This window comes from Primulina huaijiensis, chromosome 5, assembly GCF_012295235.1.
Source record: "Primulina huaijiensis isolate GDHJ02 chromosome 5, ASM1229523v2, whole genome shotgun sequence".
Lineage (NCBI taxonomy): Eukaryota > Viridiplantae > Streptophyta > Magnoliopsida > Lamiales > Gesneriaceae > Primulina > Primulina huaijiensis.
The window spans coordinates 21,425,565-21,451,671 of NC_133310.1; the positions used below are offsets into that span (position 1 = coordinate 21,425,565).

General features: G+C 35.8%; 5 protein-coding genes across 6 annotated transcripts; 1 reads left to right on the forward strand and 4 right to left on the reverse strand.

Annotated features, from left to right (window-relative positions):
* Positions 1–2,109: 2,109 nt before the first annotated feature.
* LOC140977093 (heat shock protein 83) lies at positions 2,110–5,236 on the reverse strand. Its single transcript, XM_073441660.1, has 3 exons — positions 4,803–5,236; positions 4,077–4,357; positions 2,110–3,859 (listed from the first exon to the last, which is right to left on the reverse strand). Exons 1-3 carry the CDS (start codon positions 5,080–5,082, stop codon positions 2,309–2,311), a joined length of 2,112 nt encoding a protein of 703 aa, XP_073297761.1. The 5' UTR covers positions 5,083–5,236; the 3' UTR covers positions 2,110–2,308.
* Positions 5,237–8,955: 3,719 nt separating this feature from the next.
* LOC140977094 (septum site-determining protein minD homolog, chloroplastic-like) lies at positions 8,956–10,226 on the reverse strand. Its single transcript, XM_073441661.1, has one exon. The coding sequence runs from the start codon at positions 10,111–10,113 to the stop codon at positions 9,163–9,165; it is 951 nt and encodes a 316-aa protein (XP_073297762.1). The 5' UTR covers positions 10,114–10,226; the 3' UTR covers positions 8,956–9,162.
* A 911-nt stretch (positions 10,227–11,137) lies between these two features.
* On the forward strand, positions 11,138–14,235 carry LOC140977095 (uncharacterized). 2 transcript variants are annotated; one of them, XM_073441662.1, is made up of 6 exons: positions 11,138–11,752; positions 11,835–12,061; positions 12,477–12,587; positions 12,982–13,137; positions 13,215–13,456; positions 13,809–14,235. In XM_073441662.1, exons 1-6 carry the CDS (start codon positions 11,505–11,507, stop codon positions 14,130–14,132), a joined length of 1,308 nt encoding a protein of 435 aa, XP_073297763.1. In that variant the 5' UTR covers positions 11,138–11,504; the 3' UTR covers positions 14,133–14,235. The 2 variants fall into 2 exon arrangements, with proteins under 2 accessions (XP_073297763.1, XP_073297764.1); XM_073441663.1 differs by having other exon boundaries at positions 13,822–14,097.
* Positions 14,236–14,876: 641 nt separating this feature from the next.
* On the reverse strand, positions 14,877–17,530 carry LOC140977096 (uncharacterized). Its single transcript, XM_073441664.1, has 3 exons — positions 17,379–17,530; positions 17,139–17,286; positions 14,877–16,477 (listed from the first exon to the last, which is right to left on the reverse strand). The coding sequence occupies exon 3, from the start codon at positions 16,446–16,448 to the stop codon at positions 15,309–15,311; it is 1,140 nt and encodes a 379-aa protein (XP_073297765.1). The 5' UTR covers positions 16,449–16,477; positions 17,139–17,286; positions 17,379–17,530; the 3' UTR covers positions 14,877–15,308.
* Positions 17,531–21,501: 3,971 nt separating this feature from the next.
* Positions 21,502–23,864, reverse strand: LOC140977098 (scarecrow-like protein 8). Its single transcript, XM_073441665.1, has one exon. It carries the CDS (start codon positions 23,611–23,613, stop codon positions 21,703–21,705), a length of 1,911 nt encoding a protein of 636 aa, XP_073297766.1. The 5' UTR covers positions 23,614–23,864; the 3' UTR covers positions 21,502–21,702.
* Between the last annotated feature and the right edge of the window lie 2,243 nt (positions 23,865–26,107).

A 26,107-nucleotide genomic window follows, 5' to 3' on the forward strand; every position in this document is an offset into this window, starting at 1 on the left:
CATGATCCTAAGTCAAGGCATGGACTCGAGTCTGCTGTGGTCCTGGAAATTGCTGCTGAGGAGGACCTCTAGATGGTTGATAAATGGATTACTGAAATGACTGAGTATGAGCATATGGTCTGAAAGCTAGTCCTCGGGGAACCTGACCAGACTGCTTGATTCATATTTAGAATAGCTGATATTTTATATTAGGTGAGTAATGAGTTGAAAAAATGCAAATCATAAATTTTTATGTGAACTAATAATTGTCAAAATATTTTGATGCAAAAAAAAACAAAAACAAAAAAAGCAAAAAAAAAAAAAAAACATAATGAGGGGAAGAACACAATTACATTCGAATCTCATAACTACGTTTTCAGAGCTTGATAATTGATACATTATTCCAAATTTTAAATTTTACAAACCCCGATTACATTTTTCCAATGACACAATCAAATGGAGTTCCATCGGTGATACGAAGCGATATAAGGGTTTTAGTATATTTGTGTTGCAAAATTTTCATGGGATTGTGTTTCAAAATTTGCACAAAATTGCTAGAGATACTCTAATCACACAAAATATTTAACATTTTTTTTTTTGTATTAACCGAAGGTTTTCCAAGAAAAGAAATATTACATTAATTTTTTTTTTGAAAAATTAATTTAGAATTGAAACGGATTTTATTTATTACTTGATAGGTGGATCAAAAATTGGTAATAGCCAACGAGGTATGTTATTGTCACATTTTTTTATGTAGTTTTGAAATTTTTTTTTCTCCTTGTATGGTAATATAAGTAGACAGACGGATTAATAAGACATGTCTATTATTGTGATCCAGATATATTTCGGGTGAGATCCGTTATATATGATATGATATTGTGTCATAAAGATGTTTGACTGCCTTGATTCGGTCCGTCTTAGGTAGTTGTTGGCCTCGAGGCTGGATCATATTCCAAGCACGGTTCGCTGAGTTGTCGATCAGCTCGAGCATATTATGTGTGATTATTGATATCGATCATTTGACTCATAATATCCTGATATCTTACACATATTCATGCATTGTATTGTTCATGCATATTATTTTTGCATTTCTATGTCATATGTCGTGGTTTCTTGATGTATCGTATTGGAGTTTCTGACACTCGAGATGGCGCTGTCATGTCTTTTGTGCGTGGACATGATAGGTGGTACAAATGGTTCGATATCAGGTGCACGAGAGGAAGCATCAGGAGGTACCAGAGCTCCTTAAAAGTGGGTTCAGATGTATTTAAGTACTGCGTAGTGTTTTCATCTCCGAGGCAATATATGTACATATTTGAAATATTGTATTATGTTATAATCAAGCCTGTTTTTAGTTTGTATAGGCCATGATTGTGTCTAGTTGACACTTATTTATATTGTTGTATTTATTGAGAGTATAGTTTATTTTGTATTTGATTTTCTTATATGTACTATTCATGAGAATGTAACATCCAAATTTTTATATATTAACTTATTTTTTCGTTGTTTGCTGATTAATCATAATTGTATATTAATAAATTGTGATTATAACGGACCTTCATATTTACGCATGTTTTGATTTTTATGTGACATATGCATATTATATAGAAACTTGTATCTTTTGAGATAGTCTTGTGGAGTAGGGTCGCTTGGCCTCCCGTGAAGTACCAACTAGATCGAGGGATAATGAGCACGGTAAGTCGGTAACCCAGGACATTTCAAATCCAAGATTGTATTGAGTATCCACTGGATCGACAGAACTATTGCGTCCAGATAACATCACATCCCCGAAGCAGGTCTCAAATTGAACGAGTCAAACTAGCTTGGATTGCATTTATGTTGGTTTTATCAAGTTTCCGCATTTTGTGAACTACATTTATTATAGGTATCTCTCACTTAGGTAATTAACATTGTAAACACCGCCACACAAACAAAAAAATTGTTGTAAAAATACTGTACATTTTTTTTTTATGATTTTATATCAGACACTAAGTCACTAACTAAATTTTACAACATATAATTACTATATAATGATGCATGTTCCGTTAAAATAATTAACTATCTATTTTATTTATAAAAACTTGGTTTTAATAAATTCAAAAAATAAATTATTAAACACACAATCAATAATTATTTCGCTATCGGATCACCACAAAATCATGGTAGACATTAAGATGGAATACATAAACTATATATTCACCAAACCAAGACTCGACATCACAACGGAAAATCTGACTACTCAGCTAATGAGACACACATAACATTCATTACCTAGAAACTTAAACTTCACAAACATCAAAAGCCACAACGACAATTATTTAACAATTTATTAATCGACCTCTTCCATTTTGCTCTCCTCGGTTCCCTCTTCCTCCAAAGCTGGCATGTCAGTATCCTCACCGCCTTCCTCTTCATCAATGCTCAATCCCAATTTCAGCATCCTGTGAATCCTTGAAGCAAATGTGTTCGGATCATCCAAACTGAAACCGGAGGTCAAAAGGGCTGTCTCGAACAACAGAAGAACAAGATCCTTCACAGATTTGTCATTCTTGTCAACCTCAGCTCTCTTCCTCAGTTCTTCCATAATCCCGTTATCAGGGTTTATCTCCATGGTTTTCTTGCTAGACATGTAGGAACCCATGCTACTATCCCTCAAAGCCTGAGCTTTCATGATCCTTTCCATGTTTGCAGTCCAACCGTACTCTCCGGTAACCAACACACAGGGAGAGTCGACGATCCTGTCAGAGATGACAACTTTCTCTACCCTGTCACCGAGTATATCTTTGATCACTTTGCACAAGCTCTCAAACGATTGCTTTTTTTCTTCCCTTTTCTTTTTCTCTTCCTCAGTTTCATCATCAAGTTTTAACCCCTCTTTGGTAGCCGAAACAAGCTTTTTACCTTCATATTCTTTTAGTTGCCCGACTGCATATTCATCAATTGCATCAACCATGTAGATTACTTCGTAACCTTTCTTTTTGAGGCGCTCAAGGAATGGGGAATTCTCTACAGCCTTCTTGCTTTCGCCAGTGATATAGTATATATCCTTCTGACCTTCTTTCATCCTGGTAACATAGTCTTTCAGGCTGGTCAGCTCATCACCACTTTTGGTAGAGTAATATCTGAGCAGATCAGCTAGTTTGGATCTGTTTTGGCTGTCTTCATGAATACCCAACTTCAAGTTCTTTGAAAAAGCCTCATAGAATTTATTGTAATCGTCCTTGTTCTCTGCTATTTCATTGAACATTTCGATGCACTTCTTCACAAGATTCTTCCTAATGACTTTCAGAATCTTGTTTTGCTGCAACATCTCACGGGAAATGTTAAGAGGCAAATCATCGGAATCGACGACACCCTTGACAAAGCTGAGGTACTCAGGGATAATTTCCTCACAATTATCCATGATAAACACCCTCCTGACATAGAGTTTAATATTATTCATTTTCTTCCGGGTGTCAAAGAGGTCAAATGGTGCCCTCTTCGGAACAAAGAGGATAGCTTTGAACTCAAGCTGACCTTCCACAGAGAAGTGTTTGACAGCAAGGTGATCCTCCCAGTCATTTGTCAAGCTCTTGTAGAAAGATGCATACTCATCTTTTGTAATTTCTTCTGGCTTGCGTAACCAAATGGGCTTCTGCTTATTGATGAGCTGCCACTCATGAGAAACTTCTTTAATCTTCTTCTTCTTACCCTTGTCCTTCTCTTTCTCCTCATCGACCTCCTCAACGTCACCTTCCTCTACCTTTTTGGGTTCATCATCTTCATCATCACTGATCTCTTTTTCAGTCGTCTTCTCAGTCCAGAGGAAAATTGGATAGCTAATGAACTCAGAGTGCTTCTTCACAAGTTCTTTGATTTTCCTCTCCTCCAGGTATTCCAACTGCACATTGCACAAGAGCACAGTATCAGCATCTAACACCACACATCATATTACCAATAATTCAACGCAATCCATAATTCAACGACAAGTCACAAGCAACCAAGATGAACGATTATCATCAGAGAATCACGTCTCCCAAACACATTGTTATATCCTCAATATAAAGAGCCGGTACTTAAAAGTAATACAACACTGCCTGAATCATGCAGACAATTACCTGATCTTCCTTCAAGAAGAGGGTAATCTTGGTCCCCCTGCCAAGCTGCTCGCCTTCAGCGTCCCTGGTCACCGTAAACGAGCCACCAGCTTGTGATTCCCATATATACTGCTCGTCATCATTGTGTTTGGTGGTAACGATGACCTTTTCCGCCACAAGGTAAGCAGAATAGAAGCCAACACCGAATTGTCCAATCATACTAACATCAGCACCAGCTTGCAGAGCTTCCATGAACTCTTTAGTTCCAGATCTCGCAATAGTCCCCAGATTATTTACCAAATCTGCAAGGATGTATAACCGGAACAGCATTAGCACCTGAATTTAAAATCTAGTAAAATAAACGTTTTTCGTAAACTCTATTTCCCCTTATCTCAACCTTCACTGAGAGGCAACAACATTAAACAAGAGAATCGTACATTTCTACCAAGAGACAAGACAACATTTTAAAATACACAAACCATCGATAAAATTTTCTTCCCATCGAGAATTGTAAATCTTCTTCACGGCACGACACCCAGTTACTAGAAACAACTACTTCCAAAAAAATTCAGGTTCATCCAGAATCAGACCACAGTGTAGGTCAACGTCAAAAACATTTGGATGATTGTTTATTGAGCATCAAGTTATCAACACACAATCATCACACCACTTCCTGTGGCAAATCATTGGTACACAACTAAAATTTCTCATCAATAAAAAAAAGAAGACGTTTATCTACACCCATACCTGCTTTAGTCATCCCGATACCGCTATCAATGATTGAGAGCGTCTTATTAACCTTATCCGGCACGACACGGATAAACAACTCTGGTTGAGCATCGAGCTTACTTTTATCAGTCAGACTTTCGAACCTTATTTTATCCAACGCATCGGATGAGTTGCTGATCAACTCGCGAAGGAAAATCTCCTTGTTGCTGTAGAAAGTGTTGATAATCAGGCTCAAAAGCTGATTAATCTCCGCCTGGAAAGCGAAAGTCTCTGCCTCGGCCATCTGCGCGTCCGCCATTGAGGAGCAAAAGAGTGAAATGATCGATAATCACAAGAACGATGAGGATGTAAGCGATGCAGAATTATCAACTGGTTTTTACGAGTGTTGGGGTGAAGACTGAAGGGGTTTATATAATTGGCGAGATTTCTAGGAGGTTCGACAGAGGCGTAGACTCCGCTTTCTCGACTCTTCCATTCGTGTTGAATTTCTTAAAATATAAACACAAAATCGCGCTTCTTAGAGTCGTTGTTTTCTCCTCCCATTGGCATTTCAAATTTCGCTTATATTTGATCTTCATATTATATAATATATATTTTTTTAGTAAAATTAATATATGTTCTAAAAAAAGGGAAAAGAAAAAAGTAATATGAGAATAAACGATAAAATGTAAATAAAATAAGAGTAGGTCTCTTATGAGACGGTCTCACGAATATTTATCTGTGAGACGGGTCAACCCTACCGATATTCACAATAAAAAGTAATACTCTTAGCATAAAAAATAATAATTTTTCATGAATGATTAAAATAAGATATATGTCTCATAAAATACGATCCGTGAGATCATCTCACACAAGTTTTTGCCATAAAATAAAAGAAAAGTTATTTACACTTGAAAATTTTCATCTATTTAATTCATAAATCGACTTGGTTTTTCTTATATGTTATTTAACCAATTAACCCTTTTAAAATTTTCACACTTTCTATAATATTTCTTTATCGACAAACATTTATATATTATATGCATTGTAAAATAAAATTTCTATATGTAATACATAAATAAAAAGTAATAAGTTTTAATAATGATTGTCAAGTTCGGAAAAACCTTTTTATGTCATAATTCGTATTTATTTATGCAGAATTTATTTACCTTAATTAATGAGTGAGGCATGACATAATGTCCAGTAAAAAAAAATAAACATCCTAAATCTTTTAGGCCCACAGAAGATTTTAAATTCTAAATTTTAGAAAAGATTAAAAGTATATTTTTATTTTAAAATCCATAATTAAGCTAAGATTGAAATTTTAATTATCCTGGATAAAAAAAGTTTTACCACGTTATTTTATTCGGTATAATATTTTANTATTTATGCAGAATTTATTTACCTTAATTAATGAGTGAGGCATGACATAATGTCCAGTAAAAAAAAATAAACATCCTAAATCTTTTAGGCCCACAGAAGATTTTAAATTCTAAATTTTAGAAAAGATTAAAAGTACTTTTTATTTTAAAATCCATAATTAAGCTAAGATTGAAAATTTAATCATCCTGGATCAAAAAAAGTTTTACCACGTTATTTTATTCGGTATAATATTTTCTTTGTCCAATGTGTTTAGAAATACATAAAAATATATTAAAGTAACTGTAAAATTCACAAAATATCTTAAATAAGTAATATTTACAAATAATAATAGTACAAAAAATTATAAACGAAAATAATAAATTAAAATAAATAAATAATATAATAATCAAATTATCATAGCTTGGGATAAACATAAGACATTTAAGTAAAATTAAATTAAAATAATAAAAATCAGTAAATGTCAAAACATAATTCCTTCCTGTTACCAGATATAGGTCTCATCTCCATCGGTTAAAATGAGTTGAAATTTAGAGATGAAATAAAAAACTCAGATATATAAATTTCGTTTTTTTAATTTTGAGAACTTTAATTTTTATAGTAGTAGGAATGGATATAAGGTGTTAGAAAGTTTATATATCATATAATGTATATATAATATTTTAAAAATGAAAAATATGTTGTGGAATTGAATTAAATTCCCCAGAGTAAATGTCATTTATGGACACAAGAAAGAAGAGGAAGAGAGAAACAAAAGTTTCCAATTTTTTTTTTAATTGTGTGATTTATCAGTTTATTCAATTTTCGAACTAATTTAAATTTTAAGATCGTCGAAACAAGATTTTCGATTTGAGATGCGTCACAAGCCACAGTATCAAAGAAATAGCTATATTTTATATATACTCGATTATCATATATGTGTTGACGTACAAACATATGTTGTTATTGTTTAGTATTGATGAATACTATTATGTTGAACTATGATAAATCACCGAGAATGAGTGATTTTATATTATATGAGTTGTTGTGATTGTTGTTTTTGTTGGCTACTGGTTATTGAGCAGTGATTTGTTGTTATTATAGTCGCAGTAGTAGGTAAGCGACACATGCTAATGTTGTTGGTCGCAGTATTATGAGAACGACATATTGTTGATGTTGTTTGTCGCGATAATAGAGGATTGACGTTTGTTGATACCGTTGATTGTAATATTAATCGTCATTCAAAAATAACAAAATAATTTTCGAATAGCACAAATGAGTCTGAGAGTATTTATGTTATGATTTGTTGTATATGCTCACTCTTCGAGGGTTATTTCTATCGGACATGTTATATGACTAGTGTTGAGACAAGATAGATGAAGGATTAAGAGGGTCTAGTCACAGAAGACTTGTAGTTAATAGTGGATAGAGACAATATAGTTAATTGATTGCACTATTTTGTGGTATAAACATTATGTAGTCGAAAGACCAATGGGTAGTCCAATGGAGATTGACGGTCGAAAAGTCTCAGAGTGTGAAGCATTTCGCTATTTAGGATCTATTATCCAAAAGATTAAGGACATCATAGATGATATATACCATAAGATTAAAGCGAGGTTAATGAAATGGAGGATGACATTAGGAGTCTTATGAGATAAAAGGATGTCTGCGATATTGAAAAGAAAATGTTATAAGACAATTATTAGACCAACTATGCTTTACGACTTTGACTGTTGAGTCACTACAAGACTACATATGCGTATAAGATGACGGTAACAGAAATGTGTACGCTAAGATTTATATGTGTCAAAACGCCGCAAGGATAGAATTATGAATGAAAAGATTATGAGTTATTTGGATGTAGCCACCATAGAATACAATATTAGGGAAATACGTCTAACATGACTTGGTCATGTGAAGAAGATGCTAAACACAACCCCAACGACACATATTAGAATATTGACATGTTAATGGAACGAGTAGAAAAAGAGAAAAACTTATATAAAAGTGGTTAATGAAGATATCTTAGATCTTGATTTAAGAATTGACATGTGAGAAAATTACTTAGCTTGGAGAACTAATATACATGTAACCGACCTCGCAATTAACGAGAATGAGCTATGATGATGATGATGATATACGTCACATATTGTATGATTACCTGACGAGTTTTGACCACCACATGTCATATTAGAAAAACCAAAATTGCAAATAAATGAAATATATCGATTTGAAATTTGATAAATAAAAATCTAAAATCACAAAAAAAAAAAAATACACGAGTTTGGAGAATCAATCCAAATCTTATTCACAAAGAAATTCATGAATTGAATTTAAAAACTAAGAGATCCATTTTGTGGAACAATTCAATCTTTGGCGTCAATTCAATCTTTAATGTACCAGTTCGCGTCCAATTCTCAAACTGAGAATTTTGATACACTACCTGATCTGGGAGGAGGAACGACATCAGACACATTTTTTTTTATAAGAAACGATGACATCAGACACATGGGCTATTCAATAAATTCAAACGGAGAAAAAATTAATTTTCCTTTTAAAAGATCACGAGAACTGAAACTTGTTGTGATGAGTATAACTGAGGGAAAACGTACGCCACCTGATTATCCAATCCCTTAACAAGAGACTTGAACTCTGGACACATTCACTAACACAAAAGCAAATCAGGAAGTAAAAAATAAAGAACTCAACACATTTGCAGCCTCCCAATTGGATGATATTACCAAGATTGATTCAGAATTCAGAATAAACAGTCAATCAACTACGGCCATCAATATATCATCAGGCAGCACCAATGCTAAGAAAATTAACTATAAAATTGCCAAGAAACTGGTCACATTCAAAAGAATTGTATCAAACAATGTTCATCCAAACACCATTGTTTCTAAGCTCGTAGCACACTTAGCTCACATCAACCACAAAACCGTGAAATAATCATGAACCAGCTAACTTACTTCCTACTATACATGCTTCTTGTCCAAAAGCCAGCACAGAGATTATTCGAAAATGGTGTCATCAAGTTCTAGCCTCCAAAGAAAGAGAAGAAACCGCGTTTCTTTGGCTCCTCCTCCACCATCACAGCCTTCATACTATCCTGCTCCACCAGCCTCCATGCCGCTTGCTCAAACGCCAATCCTGCTAGCGCAGGCGGTTTATTCAAAACCAACGGATACCCTCGATTCGTGCTCCTGATAACTTCGGAATCTTCTGGAATCACACCCAGCAATGGCAACCCTAACATTTCCTGGACATCCAAAACTGACATCATATCCTCCCCCTTTATCATATCCGTTCGAACCCGATTCACAATCATCTTAATATCCCTAATCCCATCGCATTCAAGCAATCCCGTGACCCTGTCCGCGTCCCGGAGGCTGGTGATGTCTGGTGTGGTAACCAGAACCGCCTCATTAGCAGGAGTTATGGCAGTAATAAACCCGGCATCAATCCCAGCTGGGCAATCTATTAGAATGAAATCCGGGGCGCCTTCTTCGCGGGCTTTCAATGCTTCAACGAGCCAAGTCAAGGCTTTTCCCCCAAACCCTAACGGCAATTTGGACCGAGGTTTTGAAATGCAAAGAAGCTCGAAATTCGACCAGCGCTTGTCGCGAACGAGGGCTTGATCGAGGCGGCAATCTCCATTGAGCACCTCCACAACGGTGTAATTCACACGATTCTCAAGCCCGAGGAGAAGATCGAGGTTTCGGAGGCCAACGTCGGCGTCGATAGCGACTGCTGAGAAGCCAAGGCGGGCGAGGGACAGACCGATGTTGGCGGTGGTGGTGGTCTTGCCGACACCGCCCTTCCCAGAGGTGATGACCACCACACGCGGCGTTTCTCCGGCGAGTTGGGGCTTACGATTGTACTGTAGGAGGCAATGGGTTGTTAGGGATCTGGGTTTCTTGAGAGGTTTCCTGGGGTGGAAGGAAAGAGGGGAGAGTTTGGGATTGGTAAGGGGATGGAGAGAGATCATACTGAGAATTTGTATGTGAAGAAGTTCAAAGCATATCGTGGATGAGAGTGGTGAAGTGTGGCTGTGGGAAAAAATGGGAAACTTTCCAAACGAAGGCTACACTGTCAAATTATGGCGTGTTTGATTGGAGATATGGAATTTTTAACGACATTACAATATATATTCCTAGAAAAAAATGCACATTTAAGCTATCTGTACGTATGTTTACACTATTGAATATTTTAAAATTTAGGTCAAATGAATGTATTTAATATATATATATAACAATTCGCAGGCAAGATAAATTACCTAGTTAATCTTTTTTTTGGAACATGAGGAATTCAGGATCTTTCATTCGATGGGATGGTCAAGGAAGTCCAACACATTAATTAATAAAAATAAGCTCAAGATGCAAGGGTACGAGTATGCCTAACACTCCTAAAAATCTACAAATAGATGTTTCTCATTTGTTTTTCATTTATAGGTATCTCACTCTTTGGAATTATCATTGTGCTATGTGCTGACTTGAGGGTCCGAATGTCTATCGTCGAGTAACCATCTGACGGCTCTGACAAGTGTTTGCGACCCAGATGAAGATCCAGGAAGTTATAGTTTAGCGGTCTACGCTTACGAAGTTTCGACTTACGAAATTACAACTTATCGGTCTAATATTACGAAGTTCTCATCTACGAAGTTACATCCTACTAATCCTATGCTTATGATGCTTACAAATCGGTTGTATTTCGTACTCTGGCTTATGTAGTTCAAGTAGTTGTATTTTTTGTATATATAATTTTGTTATGCTGCCACCAACCGTGCTTACATCTGTGTCTAATAATGAGATTATATTAAATATGATGAAATATATAAAAATTTTATATTATATAAATAAAAATTTATAAAAACAAATATTGTTGATTAACAATATAACAAAATTACATATAATTTGAGTGATGATTGAACTCACACCCTCGAAGGTGCCATAAATAAAATACTTGGCGGCGTAAGCGGGTGTGAGTGTACTTACCACTCACGAGTCCTCATCAAATGTGTCGTGTCCCCTCTTACATTCATTTTCAGATTTGCCCATCTCCTTGTGATCCGCTCATCCTCTCAAGTCTCATGTAATCAATTCCTCTTTATTTTCGTTCCCTGTTTTCAACTTTTTGTTGTCTGATTTCGTTTTCGAGTGCTGCTGGTCAGTGCAGAATCTTGAATATATCATATAGTCAGTTGGATTGTAACTTGTGAGCCACGCCCACCTAAGCCGTCACTCGCCGCACTCGTCGCCTCCAATGGCTGGGCAACGAACTTGACCCAAGTTCACGGCCGTGGACTTTTGCACGACAAACAAAAGTCTACAAAACTGGAACTTTGAGCTCACTTCACACTCCAATCCTATCGCTCGGAGGATGGCGTCAACGTTTTCTTTCCTCCACACGACGCACTATCTTCGTCCCCCGATGCGAAGGTCAAGTCTCCATTCCCAAAAAACCACCCGACGAGTCGCAACTATTGTTACTCCATCATTTCGCAACAAATCATTAGCTTCGAAGAGACGTGTAATCACCAGATCACAGTTGAATTTCCCAATAATTTCACCTCAAGATCAATGGGGTACTTGGACTGCTCTTTTCGCCACCGGGGCCTTCGGCATCTGGTAAACTGTATGTCCCTTTTAGCTGGCAAAGTCTGAAAACGGATCTTAATTTTTTTTCCATCTCTTCCTTGTGCAATTGAAGGTCGGAGAAGACCCAGATTGGGAGCATGTTGAGTGGTGCGTTGGTGAGTACTTTAATCGGTCTTGTGGCGAGTAATTTGGGGATTATTGCGAGTGAAGCGCCAGCTTATAAAGTTGTGTTTGAGTATCTGATGCCATTGGCTGTGCCATTGCTGCTGTTTAGAGCGGATATGAACCGAGTAATGCGGTCCACTGGCAACCTGCTGTTGGCTTTCTTGCTTGGATCAGGTAAAATATCCTTTTTTTGGCCAAATCTTTTGTTGATTCTGGGTGCTTTATTTATGGCTTTTTGCAAATTGCAATTGCAATTGCTGCTTTTTTGATTAAAATAGCATTGTGATTTATGTAATTAAATGAAGCAGATGAAATAGAGCGTATGATTAAATGGATCGAAATTAAAGTACATTATAGTCGAGCAATGAGAAACCCATAAAATTTTCTTGGTTGAATAAATCGTTTCTCTTCCCCTTTTCTGCTTCAATTGTTCCAAATTCAAATTCAAATGACAAAATGGAATTAAGTCGTCCCCACAATCCAAATGCTTCATTCTGTGAGTTTCTCTGTGAATTTCACTGGTTTTGAACTATGTGGAAGTCTAGCCATAATTTATCCCTCCAAACAACCTGGTGCTATTCTTTTACAGTTGCAACTACGGTGGGGACAGCTGTTGCTTTCTTGCTGGTGCCAATGCGGTCACTTGGTCAAGATGGTTGGAAGATAGCTGCTGCTTTGATGGGAAGGCATATTGGTGGAGGTTATCTACCAGACCTTTACCTGTTCTGTTGTATGTAAATATACGGATAAAATTGGATAAGAAACAAACAATCAGTCTATTTTGCTATTTTCCCAATTTTTGACCAAACACAAGATGTTAATTTGGGTCGATATTACGTAAGTGAAAGGACAAAGCAGGATATTTGGGGCCAGGGGCTTTCTCGAGAATTACCGCCTCCTGATATCATCGATATTTTGCTTTAGTATTGAGCACTCAAAAGCTATCTAGCTTTTTCTTACATATGTTGGACTTTGCGTTTTGGGTTGTTTTCTCTGTTACCAGGGACTTGCTAGTTCATATCATGTGGTCGTTGATGAAGTTTCATGCTAGTCTGTCTTATATTGTTACTTAAAAGATTATATTCATGATGTAGCTGTCAACTATGTTGCCATTTCTGAAGCCCTTCAAGTCTCCCCCTCCGTGTTAGCTGCTGGGCTAGCTGCAGATAATGTTCTCTGTGCAATATACTTTACAACACTATTTGCACTGGCGTCGAGAATTCCTGCCGAGCCCTCATCTTCAACAGCTGGTGCGTGATTTAAGGTTTTGTAACTTCAGTTTCCATCTTCTTTTCTCTCCACTTTTAACAACGCTATCATGTTGAAGAGGTTGGATTTGACGACAAATCAGCATCAGGAAACAAACTACCCGTGCTGCAGACAGCAACTGCACTAGCTGTATCTTTTGCTATTTGCGCTAGCGCTGGTTATTTCATTAAATATTTTGGGATTCAAGGAGGTAACCTTCCAGCCATTACTGCTATTGTTGTAGTTTTGGCAACCATTTTCCCGGATCAGTTTACTTATCTTGCACCTTCCAGTGAGGCTATGGCATTGATATTGATGCAGGTAAGAACATTAGAACACCTTTTCTTTTGTATCATTTCAAATCTTCATGCTACATTTATGAACTTGATATCTTCAAGTCTCCACAAGCTAAATATCCTAAAATTGGGTCACCACGAAACTATGAATTTTTCTGGAAAAAATCATCCGTTGACACTGCTTCCTATTTGCATTAAATGATAAGAACCGAAATTCGAAAAGTCAACACGTTTGTGAAATGAATGCTACCCATTCACATATGCTTCAACAAATCAACTCATGTATTAAAAAACAATCAATCCATTACGCATTTGTATTTTATACTTTACAGTACGCTGAAATTCATTTAGGAATGATTATCTATACTTGGTGTTAGGTGTTTTTCACAGTCATTGGCGCTAGTGGAAGCATCAGGAATGTTATAAGCACAGCACCAAGTATCTTTTTATTTTCTCTAGTTCAGATAACGGTACATCTAGCATTTATTCTCGGGTTCGGAAAATTGTTCGGGTTTGAACTGAGATTACTACTACTAGCCTCGAATGCAAATGTGGGAGGCCCCACGACAGCTTGTGGTATGGCTACAGCAAAAGGATGGAGTTCTTTAATCATCCCTGGTATTCTTGCCGGTATTTTCGGCATTGCAATCGCGACATTTCTTGGTATTGCTTTTGGACAGTATGTTTTGAAGTTTATGTAAACTTCTGAACAATGAAATACTGCAGCACTTATTCCTAATTTTTTTTTCAACGATTACCATTTGTAGTTTCTTGATTTTACTGATTGATAAGTTAATGGCCTATTCGATTAGTATGAAAATGTTATATTACCATTTGAAGCCTGTTTTTTTCCCTTTCAGATTATAAAAAATGAGAATATTAGTATTGAACTAGGTGCTCGATTCACAAACTTTTCGAGTTAGCTAGAGTATTATTTGATTTGTGTACGAAATTCACAAGCTTGAACTTGAGTTTCGATATTTTAGTTATTATTTTATAAGAACATTTAAAATAGCACAAACTTGAATTCCAATCCAAAACAAACGAAACAAAATCAAATTAGAACTCTGAGTCGGAGTTAAACTTAAGCTTCTAGTTTGACATCGAACTCAAATTTAAAAAAATAAATAATAGTGAAATCTATGTGATTTGTTTGCATCCCTAGTATAGAATAACAGTTCTAGGAAGGACAAGGATCCCTATATTTAGCTAGATAATGCATTCATTTTAGAATGTTTTCTCGATGAAAAGGCGTAAGGAAACCTCAGGAAGTGTTCATAATTGCCATTTGAAGTTTGGTCTCGTATTCTTATTCTAAGCAATTAAATGCCAATATTGTGTAATATTTGGTGTTATAGATGTTGCTACAGCCGACAAACAAAAGGTAGATAATGCAAAGAATATACGAAGAGGATTAAGTTATCAATTGGGTGTAGGACTATATAGGTGATAAAACAATTGATATGATTCAACAAAAATTTACAAGCACTCAAGAAGTTCAATAAATATTTAAGTTCAAACGACAGTGTACTCACCACAAGCACAAAGAAAACCAAAAAAAGAGGGGAAAAAGAATAAAAGACACAAGGCTTTATCTATAAAAAAAAAAAAAAAAAAGAAAAGAAAAAGAACCTGCTCTGCTTATTTTAGACTACTGCACGAGTAATGCCAAGATTTAGCATGAGTCTTAGATTTCTAGAGGAGAACTGAGCATTGCACTTTTCAATTCAATGCTTATTCGATTTTTTCTCAATCTAAGGCTCAAACTGAATGACAGCACTACGCGTACATGTAATAAAGAACGTACCTGTTCTGAATACCTTGGCCGTTCGCCCCTATCATGATAGTTTCTCATTGTCCAAGTAGAATTATGAACACTATGAATGTACTTTATTTTGCTTGACACAGGCTGGTGTCTTCAATGCTTGGCACTTCCAGACTGATGTTCTCTCCACAGGAATCAAACTATCAGGAAAAGAGGGATGATTACCTGCCGCAGCTCCGCTCGAATCGTCTTCTGACTGTGGTAAGTCTTTGGGTTTCTGCTGCTCTTTTGGGCCAGTTTTATCCCTGAAACTACATATGCTCAAAGGCAGTTTTTTTTGCTTAATTCTTCCTCTCTTTTTACCAAGAGCATCAAATGAATCAGCAACTTTATCCTTGGAATTAAGTACCTTTAGCTCCCTATGTTCCAACTTTGTTCGATCGGTTGTACTGGGGTGCGAATCTTCCCGATAAAATAATGTTGGTTTGCCAACTTTTTCAGATTTTGATGTGTTCAAATCTACCCTCGTCTTCTCTATTTCTTTTACAGGACCTTCAATGCTTACCTCTTTTTGTATACCATTTCCAATACTTGTGGCTATGGAAGGTCGATTTCCTTCCCCAACGAGACCTACACCTTGGATGTAGGTTTTCTCATAAGAGGCTGAATTCTTGAGCCTCTTGGGCTTGTGATTTTTTGCGTCACAACTCGGTAAGCTCTTTGATATTCTTGGGGAACTGTTTATGGACCGGTGCAAATTCCTGGCTAACTCTTCATCTGCTCTACAATTAGTTTTCCCTTTGTTCTTACTGTACAATGATTCAACAGGTATGTGCTTCTTCAACTTGTTCTTTTTCAGACGGTGTTCTTTTTTCGAAGCCTCCTCTGAAAGAGTAGCAACAAGTTCCAAGGCACTCTTGGCAGCTGCCACTGCCTTTGCTGCTTTTGCAGCCTTATCTTCAGCATTAGCTCTCGCTATCCCCGCAATCTTTGCAGCTTCTGTGGCGGCACGCCTAGAGGCTTCAACAATCTCCTCGTTCGTTGTATTAGGATCACTCAACCGGGAGCTCAGAAGACGATTAAGATGGGCATCGAATTCGCTCCCAGCACTTCTAGAAGCAGACAGTATTGGGAAATTAACATCAGAATTCTGTCTCTTCAATCCTGCAAGCAGGCGTTTCCGAGGTGGCAAAAGGGCATCCGCATCCAAATCAGTAACATCATATGCATTCATCTTCGCTTTTCTCAACATCAATATACCAAGAAAAACGCTAGAGAAACCTGCACACAACAATCAACAATAATAAAAAAAAGCCTTGAGCACTCAACCCCAGATTCATATCGATTAATTTCTTACAAGCCACGTCAGATTTGGCATTTTTGGCCCTAAAAAACGCTAAGTCGAACTATAAAAAACAGCACAGTTCATCAAGTCAAGCAGATAATTGAAATTAAATTCAAATTCTAAGATTTCAAGGGGAAGAAAAAACAAAGAGTCATAAACAAATATCAAACAATATACAAACGATAAAGGTTATGGTAAAAATTTACATTCATCAGCAACTTAACCAGTCAAATTTAGGAAATTGAAACAAAATGAGCGTCGAACTTGCCACCTTACGATCTCAATATATAAGGGATGAACAAAAGCATTGATTTAATACCATCGATCGAACTCTAAAGGTTTCAGTAAATACCGATCATATCAAGTTTTGTGGAATCAAAGGATTTCTCGAGAACAAGCCAGTATTAATAAATGAAAGAAAAATACTCTGATGATGCAACGTTCGGGTAAGGCAGTGAAACCAAATTTTTGTTTCATAAAATACAGAGCAAAATGCATATTCTGAAACGATGATTATTTGTTGGAAACAATAAATACACCAAAACTACACATAAATATAGATAAAAATATATATATACAGGGATTCAATTCATGTACCTGCAATTTGGATTTCCGCAAAATGTACGATTTCAAATTACTTGTCTTAGTCCCCCGATGTGCGATTCTGGAAAAAAAACTCAGAATTCACGACAAAATCCTCTATTATCTTCGATTCAATCAACTCCTTCAGCTACAATCCTCATTCCTGCAACCAAACGGAGAAGTTCGTAAAAAGTGCTCGGGAAAAAGGGCGGCGGCATGCGCGGTGATTGATTCACTGAATAGCTAACGATGAACCTTAAAATGGAGAACGACCGTCCGATGAAGTAAGAATCTTGGGTCGTTTGTTGTTCTCTTCCTCGTGTTAGAATTTTTAGGTTTTTTTTGCTTAGAAGATATCAGTCAGCTTTGTTAGTCATTCCATTTCGTTTGCAATTGATTTCTGTTGGCCATTTGACGAAAATACCCCTTTTGTGATTGTTTACCCCAATCCCATAACTAAGCTCAAGCTCCGGCTTTTTTTGGTCAAGCTCTTGTTTGTTTATGCTATTAGATCAATTAAACTTAGAGTAACATCTTATGAGACGGTTTCATGAATATTTATCTATGAGACGGGTCAACTTTATCGATATTCACAATAAAAAGTAATACTCTTAGCATAAAAAATAATACTTTTTCATGGATGACCCAAATAAGATATTCATCTCACAAAATACAACACGTGAGACCGCCNACTTTTTCATGGATGACCCAAATAAGAGATTCATCTCACAAAATACAATACGTGAGACCGCATCATACAAATTTTTGCCTTAAAGTTAAATGAAATTATACGTGAATAATTATGTATTGTTAGTTGTGTATTAAGGTTAAGTTTAAGTAAAAGTGATCAATTAAAATTTGTGGTTAAAGAGATTTAATGTAACTGATAGGATGTAAGTTGTTAATGTATAGAGACTAAATTGTAATTTTTATTTTTATGATGAATTAAAATAATAATGACAATGATAATTAACACAATTATCTATATATTGGTTATTGTCTTTCACGTATCACGTTTTACTATCTCTAAGTCTCATTATTATAATTAGATTCATTGAGAAACTAAAAGACAATAAAAAAAAACGTGTAGATGTGGAATATCAACCTTTTGTTCTAAAAGCTTAATCTATGCTACTATGATCTACGAAGAACTTTTCCATTAATCACTTCTAAAATTATTTTCTATATTGTTACGTATCTTATAAAGATGAAATAAGTCAATTTATACACACAAAAAAGAAAGGTATACGAATTAATATATTACACTGTTAGTGTACAAAATTGGATGAAGAGTGCAAGCGAGCCCAGCTGCTTGCTAATTGCATCAAGTTCAGCTTGGAAACGACTCTAGTCAAATCCACGTCAAGCTAATTTGAACACTACTGATTCGAGACGAAACAATTTTCGTGTGAACAATAGTAAAAATTGTGTTGAATCACTCAAAACTAGAAGCTTTTGTTCCATTAGACTTGAGTTCCAAACTTGCTACTTCATCAAACTTGAGCTTCGGTAGGTGAAAAAGATACCGACCGCCTACCGGCGACCATTAGCTTAAGCAGTTGCTGCACTTTAGGGAACAACCTAATATAATTGAGCTTTGATTTCTAGCATTTAGGAATTTGATCTAGGAAAGCATGCTCTATTATCTCTTCTATCTCACCATGAGACAAGGGATTTTCAGGCTGAACCATGAATCATCAGTCCTCATCTCACATTTCACATCTAAAATGTTGATGTTCGAGCTTTTAGATGATGGTGCAAAAGGTACTTTTTTCAATGACTGCGCAACTGTTGTAGATGGCCTCACAGGAAAATCTGAGATATCCAAGAGGAAGACCAAGTTACTAAACCAAATTAAGATAATGATAAAATAGGAGTAAATTGGTTTTAGGAATGGATGGTTATCATGTTCTTCTGTCGAAGTGCTGTCCTAGGCACCTGTTGTTAAGATAGATGACTTAACTGAGTTCGAAAGGTCACTAAAGGCTATCCGACCACTGTCTTTTGCTTTCTCGGTCACCATTGAAAATTTTGTTTTCCCTTCAATTTTGGCCTGTCTGATCAGAAGCAGAATGAAGTTTTTCTATCCATGTAAATGGCATATGTTGGATTATCCATCTTACCCAACTGATGCATGGAAAGCTTTATCTTGAACTTGATATATATATATGTCATCAATTCTGAGCCCTCCTGCCACCGATTTATCCTTTCTTTCTTTTCTGTCTTGGGGCACATCGAAATTTCCTTGTAGTGTTGCTCCCACAGAAAATCAACATGAACTAGCGAAATCCGATTACGAAAGAGTTCTATTTTATCCCTTGAAAAGCAGGCCGCAATACTTAATAAGGTCTTGACTCTTGATCCAATGTTGAAGCCGTATGGATGCACGGGCATCAACAACTAGTGAACTTGTATGAGTTGGATCTCAGGATCGACAGGAGGGAGTTAGACATATCGAAACTGTCCGAACCTAAGACAAGAGCACCTTCTACCAAACCTGCATCCAACCATGGAGGCAAGGTATGCTCTAGGAACTCTTGTTCTGTATGCCAGATTCTAAACTCCTATCACAACATAATCCATTTATGAATCAATCATCTCAAATTAGTCATTGTCTGAATATTTCGTTGAATTTTAAAATTTGAGGTATTTGATTCACATGTACATGACTTTCTTTATGCTATAGTTTTGTTTTTCGAAAACTGATTTCTCTTTTTGTCAAAACAAAGAAATTCAAATTTTGAAGGAGCTACTTTTGGAGTTGAATCTCATATTGGTAATTTATTTTATTTTTTTAGATAAAAAAATAGAAGAAACATGATTCAAATTAAATAGAGTTATTCATATTATTATATAATTTAATAATCACTTAAAATTTATAACAATGTCTCAAAGCCAACATTGTAACCATCGCCGTCTAGGGCTAATAATACGATGTCAAAATTAAATAAGATGATGTAAGATTTAATACATTTAATTAAATTAGATTACATGAAATTTTATCTACTGAACTAATTCAAAAACTTATGGTGTGAGGAAATGCTACGATAAATATCCAACAAACTAAAGGTTTGGAGACTGGAATTTATCTGGATTGCCTCACAATCATTCAATATTCATTTAATGCCAATTAATACCACCAAATCTTCTCTATTAATATTACGATATTTTCTTTACATGTGACTGTGTTTGCGCGCATAATGAACAATACATGATTAGTATTTCAAATATAAATGTTTATATGCAAAACATATACTAAAAATATGAAATAAACTGGACAGATGCAGGTATTTCTTCTTCTAATATCCCAAATTTTTTACTAAAAGTAACAGTTTATATCCATCGGCAACATTGACCAATCATTCTTACGCTTCCATCAAATGTAACACAAATAAGCTCATCTATACTGTCTTTATTTTCCCATGTAGGATAAACCCAATATTCGCTAATTTCTACAAAAATTAACATTAATATATAATCTGCCACTCTATTTTCATAAACCCGTACCAAGTAAAACACACTTTTGTTACACATCAAATAATAACCCGTTCTATGTCGTACGTTTCTTACATCTTATTTCATGTCAAAACAAATGAATCCACATAGGAAGGAAAGATTTAAAATAGAAAGAAAATGTCCCTTGGAAGTTTATGTTTGCTTCTAAATATTGTTAAATATAATAATAAAAGAAACGATGAACAATGGAGGCTTGTTAGGACCAAATTTAGGATTAAACAATTGCAAAGAACGTGATCACAAAATTTTAGGTAGCTTCGTTTCGTAGGAAACTGGGAATATGCCAAAACTTAAAAACAGAAACAAAGGAGGAAAAAGCTCATACTATGTTCAATACCCACACCTCTCTCTTAAAAACCCCATCATAAAAACTGAATTTTAGAAATAAATTTGACTATTTAATTAATAAAAAATATATATATATAAATCAATACAAATATAACAACAAAATAGCAACATAGTTAATTCAAAAATAATGTCAGAGAATATGGTATCAACTACAGCCAATAGAAATCGTACACGTGCCCCATCCAACCCCGACTATGACCAAACGTACCATAAAAATGACTATAAGTGGAGCCCGAACAATTAACACATTAATCATAATCTTTATCTTTACTACATAAAATATTAAAAACGATTATATAATTTAATGTGGCGTGATTAATCATATCTCGCGCAGTATAAGCATATCATGAATATCAATACTCTTAAAAACCCATCATAAAAACTGAATGCATCTTGTATTTTAGAAATAAATTTGAATTTTTAATGTAATTATTAAAATATTTAACTTTAATTATAACTTTTAATGGAATTATTATACAATAAAATTCCAATACGTAAATTTGAACTGGACACGTACCGAAAATGCACAACGTTTATTAGTAGTTGTTACTTTTTGTGGTGGGGTCACAAACATACAAAGACTTAATACAACAATTATTATATGATAATGGAAGCAATAATGACAAAAATATTTCGAATCAATACTGATTAATTACTATTATTATTTAATTAATAAAAACTACTTTTTTCGAAAAATAGATGAAGATGGATGAAATTAATTCCAAGCAGATGCGACGGTAAGTGTTCGTCCCATCCAACCAAAGCAGATGCCTCCGGATTGCTCGTTGACAGTGAATCCCGGGTTGCCACGTGTACTCGAAACCAACTTGGATCGGAGGGAATCGGCGGAGAGTTGACTCATTGGTCGAATTTTGAACCCGGCCATGCCCACCCGGGATCGCCATTTGCCGAACATTTCGCATCTCTCAACGCGATCCCTCCCTTCGCAAGCAACCGAGTTTTTTATTTTCCGGCTCAGTCCCTCCTCGATTCGAACCCTGTTCGAGTTATCTCTCGAAACGGTGGCATCCAGCGAGTCGAATAACGCGCCGTAGTGTTCGCAGACTTCCCTCACACGCGCCACCAGAGGTGCGGTGTTTGCATTCATTTCTTGTTCGACGATTGTCATCACGGTTGGGGACAAACCTTTCACGCGGCGGAGCATCTCGTCTCTTGGATTGTCTGTTGTGACGCTTTCGTCGGGGAGTTTGTAGAGCTGGAATGCGAAATTCACGGCTAAAGCTTCGTCGGGGTTTATTTCCAATCTTTCTCTGCTCAACTCCATGATGTTTGCTTTTTTGACGCATATTGATAAGCAAACGCCGAGTTTATTTGCCAGATATTTGAGCTCCTCCCCCACAATTCGCAGCTTTTCTTCGCTATTACAGCCAGGCGCCGCGGCGGCAGGATCTGTTAAAGTTGTGATCTTTAACATGTAGGCGGGTTTTCCTTCACACTTCTTCGCTGCCAGCGCGTGGAGCAAATGCATGTACTGTCCGCCTTGCCCGATATCCAAGTCCACGACATGAATCTTGTTGAAACCCTGTTCTGAGGTGGCTTCAAGGATGGCTATGTTTGCAGCCATGAATCCCAGCTTGAAACATGAAGAAAACTCGTATAACATTTGGGCTGATACTGATTGTTCTTTACTGTAAAGCTCGGATACCGGAGGAGGATTTACAACAGGGTTAACGCGCGATTTAAGGGACGATATCACGTGTGCTGCGAGCCTCTGTTCTGACTTCCCTTTCACGCTAGCCACCTGTTGGAGGCGCGTCAATATATCAGCGGCAATTTCTGGCTTTCCTTCGGAGATGGCCAAGGCGGCGTCAACTAATGATTGTTTTGGGCAAGGCAGAGGAGGTGAGGCGGAAGTGGACGAACACGAAGAAGAAGAAGAGGTTGGCGATGTGGAAATGGGTTTTTGGGCCGGGTTGATGAGATTCTGTATGGTTTCAGACCATTCGCTGCTCGTAACAACAGAAGCTGCTTCTCCTTCATCTTCATCGCCTAAGAGCTGTTTCTCCAGCTCCTGTAACTTGTGATTCAGCATCTTTTTCTCCGATTCTTGCGCAGAGAGATCCTGGCCGGGACCCAAATTCACAGGTGCCTGGTTTAACACCAACTTTGGCAAAGAAATACTAGATGGAACGTTATTAAAGTTGTTTATGTTTGAAAGAATCAAAGGCTGTAGCCTTTGTTGCTGGAGCATCGGAAAACCGTACCGCGGGTTTGTGCTGTTCACGAGAGAATTAGATATGAAAGAAACGTCAGGCGACAGGGTATTAACCGGGGGGAAATCTACGGGAGAGAGAGTGGATATCGGCGATGCATGCTGGTAATTAGGCCTCGGCTTCACGTTCCTAAGATAAAACCCCAACCCCTGCTGCTGCAAGATGCTCTGTTGATGCTGAAATTCAACGAGAGACCTTTTCCCGATCAAATCAGGTCTCCGGTAGGTGGCGATCTGTGCATTCGGGTCGTTCTGAATCCCAGAAAGCGGCGACTCAAAAGAAACCTGCTGCTGTGAGTAGAGATTGTTGCTGTCCATGTTCAATGGCATCTGGACGGGCCTCCTGCCCGCAGTGAAGAAGTCCGGCAAGCTACCGGAAAAACCAGAAGACATTTTATCCAGAGAAGAATCGGAATATGGTACTTCAATTCAGAGATGTGCGTTTAACAAGAAGGCCTGATTTAGGAAACTTCTTTCCTTTTTTTGAGATTTAGGAAAATTCTGCATTTGAAAATGAAAAAGTGGAAGGACCTTTAGGAGAGAGAAAAGTGAACGGCCGTGCAGAGTAAGAGTTTTTTCGATTTAAGCAAACTGGAATGATTCTAAGTTTGAAGATTCATTCATCTCTAGAGAGAGAAGCAAATGTCGTAGAGAGAAAAAGGAAGCAAACTCGTAATTTGGTTATTATATTAATAAATAAACTATAAGTTTGGTTATTATTATATTAATAAATAAACAGTTTGATAAATATATACATTTGTATATATCGTATAAACATGGCAACAGATATTACCCAATAAATTTTTTTTATGATGGATATTTCTCTAAACCGCCGTAGCGTACATCCCAATATGAACAAAGTTGTGTCGAGAATTTATTGCACCAATAAATTTGTAAACCCAAATCCAAAATTAAAAAGTTAGTTAAAATTATACTATCGAAATAAATCAAAAAGAAAAAAAAGGATAAATGCTGATTTGATTTGGCGAATCGGCGCGTGTGTGCTACCAATGGCCGAGATTTGTTAAAATTCGGACGCAGCATGTGTATCATCTGACACACAACAGTTGTGAAGAATTTCACACGACAAATTGGTATGAATGGATTCCAAAACATATCCCCAAAACTACTCAATCCCTACACGATATCTAACTATTTATTACTTTATATTATATTTTAAAAAATAAAAATATAATAAAAATCACCTTATTATTATTAATGTCTTTGAATGATGGAAATATACATCATAATTAATATATTAGATAGATACATATTTCCACCTCACCATTTCAAAATAATAATAATTATATATACTTTTGTTGTTTGCTGACGTGGACGACTTCCCGTCCACAACCCAAGTTGATCCCAGGTCCCGGTGAGCGACACGCATTACGAATTATTTATGACTTGTGCTTTGTGATTTTTTGGCAAACAAGTCAAAACTTGGAAAGTTTCCATATTCTTCAATAGAATTTGGTCAACGGGTTCGTGAAAATCAATTTAAAATGTGATTTATTTATTTATTTATTTATTTTCACAAGTCTCATGAATTCTTTTCTTTTATTATTGAAAAAAGACTATTTTTAAATTATTTTTTCATCAATATTATTATTAACTTAATTATAGAGTCCAACCATATTTTGTGTTTGGCACACATGTCCAGATTTCATGCACCGAACGAGTTTGTTTGGATTTATGGAAATTACGAATTAGCTCGATTATTATATTTTTGTTTGAATCGATCTTTACTCTTTTAACACTATGTCAAAAACTTGTGTGAGGCAGTCTCACGGATCTTATTTTGTAAGGCGGATCTCTTATTTGGATCTTTTGTTCTAAAAGTATTAATTTTTATTATGAATATAGGTAGGGTTGACCAGTCTCACAGAAAAAAATTCGTGAGACCGTATCACAATAGACATACTCCAATACTATTCGAACTCGACCGATTTTGACACAATCCAAAACAAATAATTCCCAAAACTTTCTTCTATTTTCTAGAATTCGTAAACAAAAGAATAATAAATTATTGTGGTTACATTTACACCATAGTTGTCGTTCTCGACTTTATTTAATTGTGAATGGGTATTTACGGAATATTATATTATATTATATATTATTTTATTTAAAAAAAGTTTGGATACAAAAGAAGATGATTATTGGTTATTGAGTCGATAATGGAATTCCGGCCGTATGATGGGAAATTGGAACAAATGTTCAACTTGGCCACCACAGTTTCCCAAACTTTTTTTTTTCTCAAACGTGGCCCAGTTACTGTGATTTTCCTAAAAGTTGATTTAGTTATTAAACCTACAATTAATATATTTTTCTAGAATGATAATTTATTTTATTATTTTTAAAAATAAATAATTATAAAATATTAAAATTTTTGCTTTTTATATCATAATAATAAAAAGATATAACAAAATCGTATTTTAAATTTGATAAAAAAACAAAATGATAAAGTGAGAATTTACAAAGTGAGTATAAAATGAGAATTTTAAAAAAATACATAAATATATTTTGGAGAAGTGAGATGTAAAAATAGAGTAGGTCTCTTGTGATACGGTCTCACAAATCTTTATTTGTGAGACATGTCAACCCTACCGATATTCACAATAAAAAGTAATACTCTTATCATAAAAAGTAATATTTTTTCATGGATGACCCAAATAAGAGATCCGTCTCACAAAATACGATCCGTGAGATCGTCTCACACAAATTTTTGCCTCTTTTTGAAAAAAATATAAGTATCTCAACTTTTTAAGAACATCTTATAAACTGTCAAACAACTTATTTTTAAAACATATAAATTATTTATAATTTTTTTACCAAATAAATTATGTAAACTTATAAAATAAACCCAAAAATTTCGGAATGTGGAGAA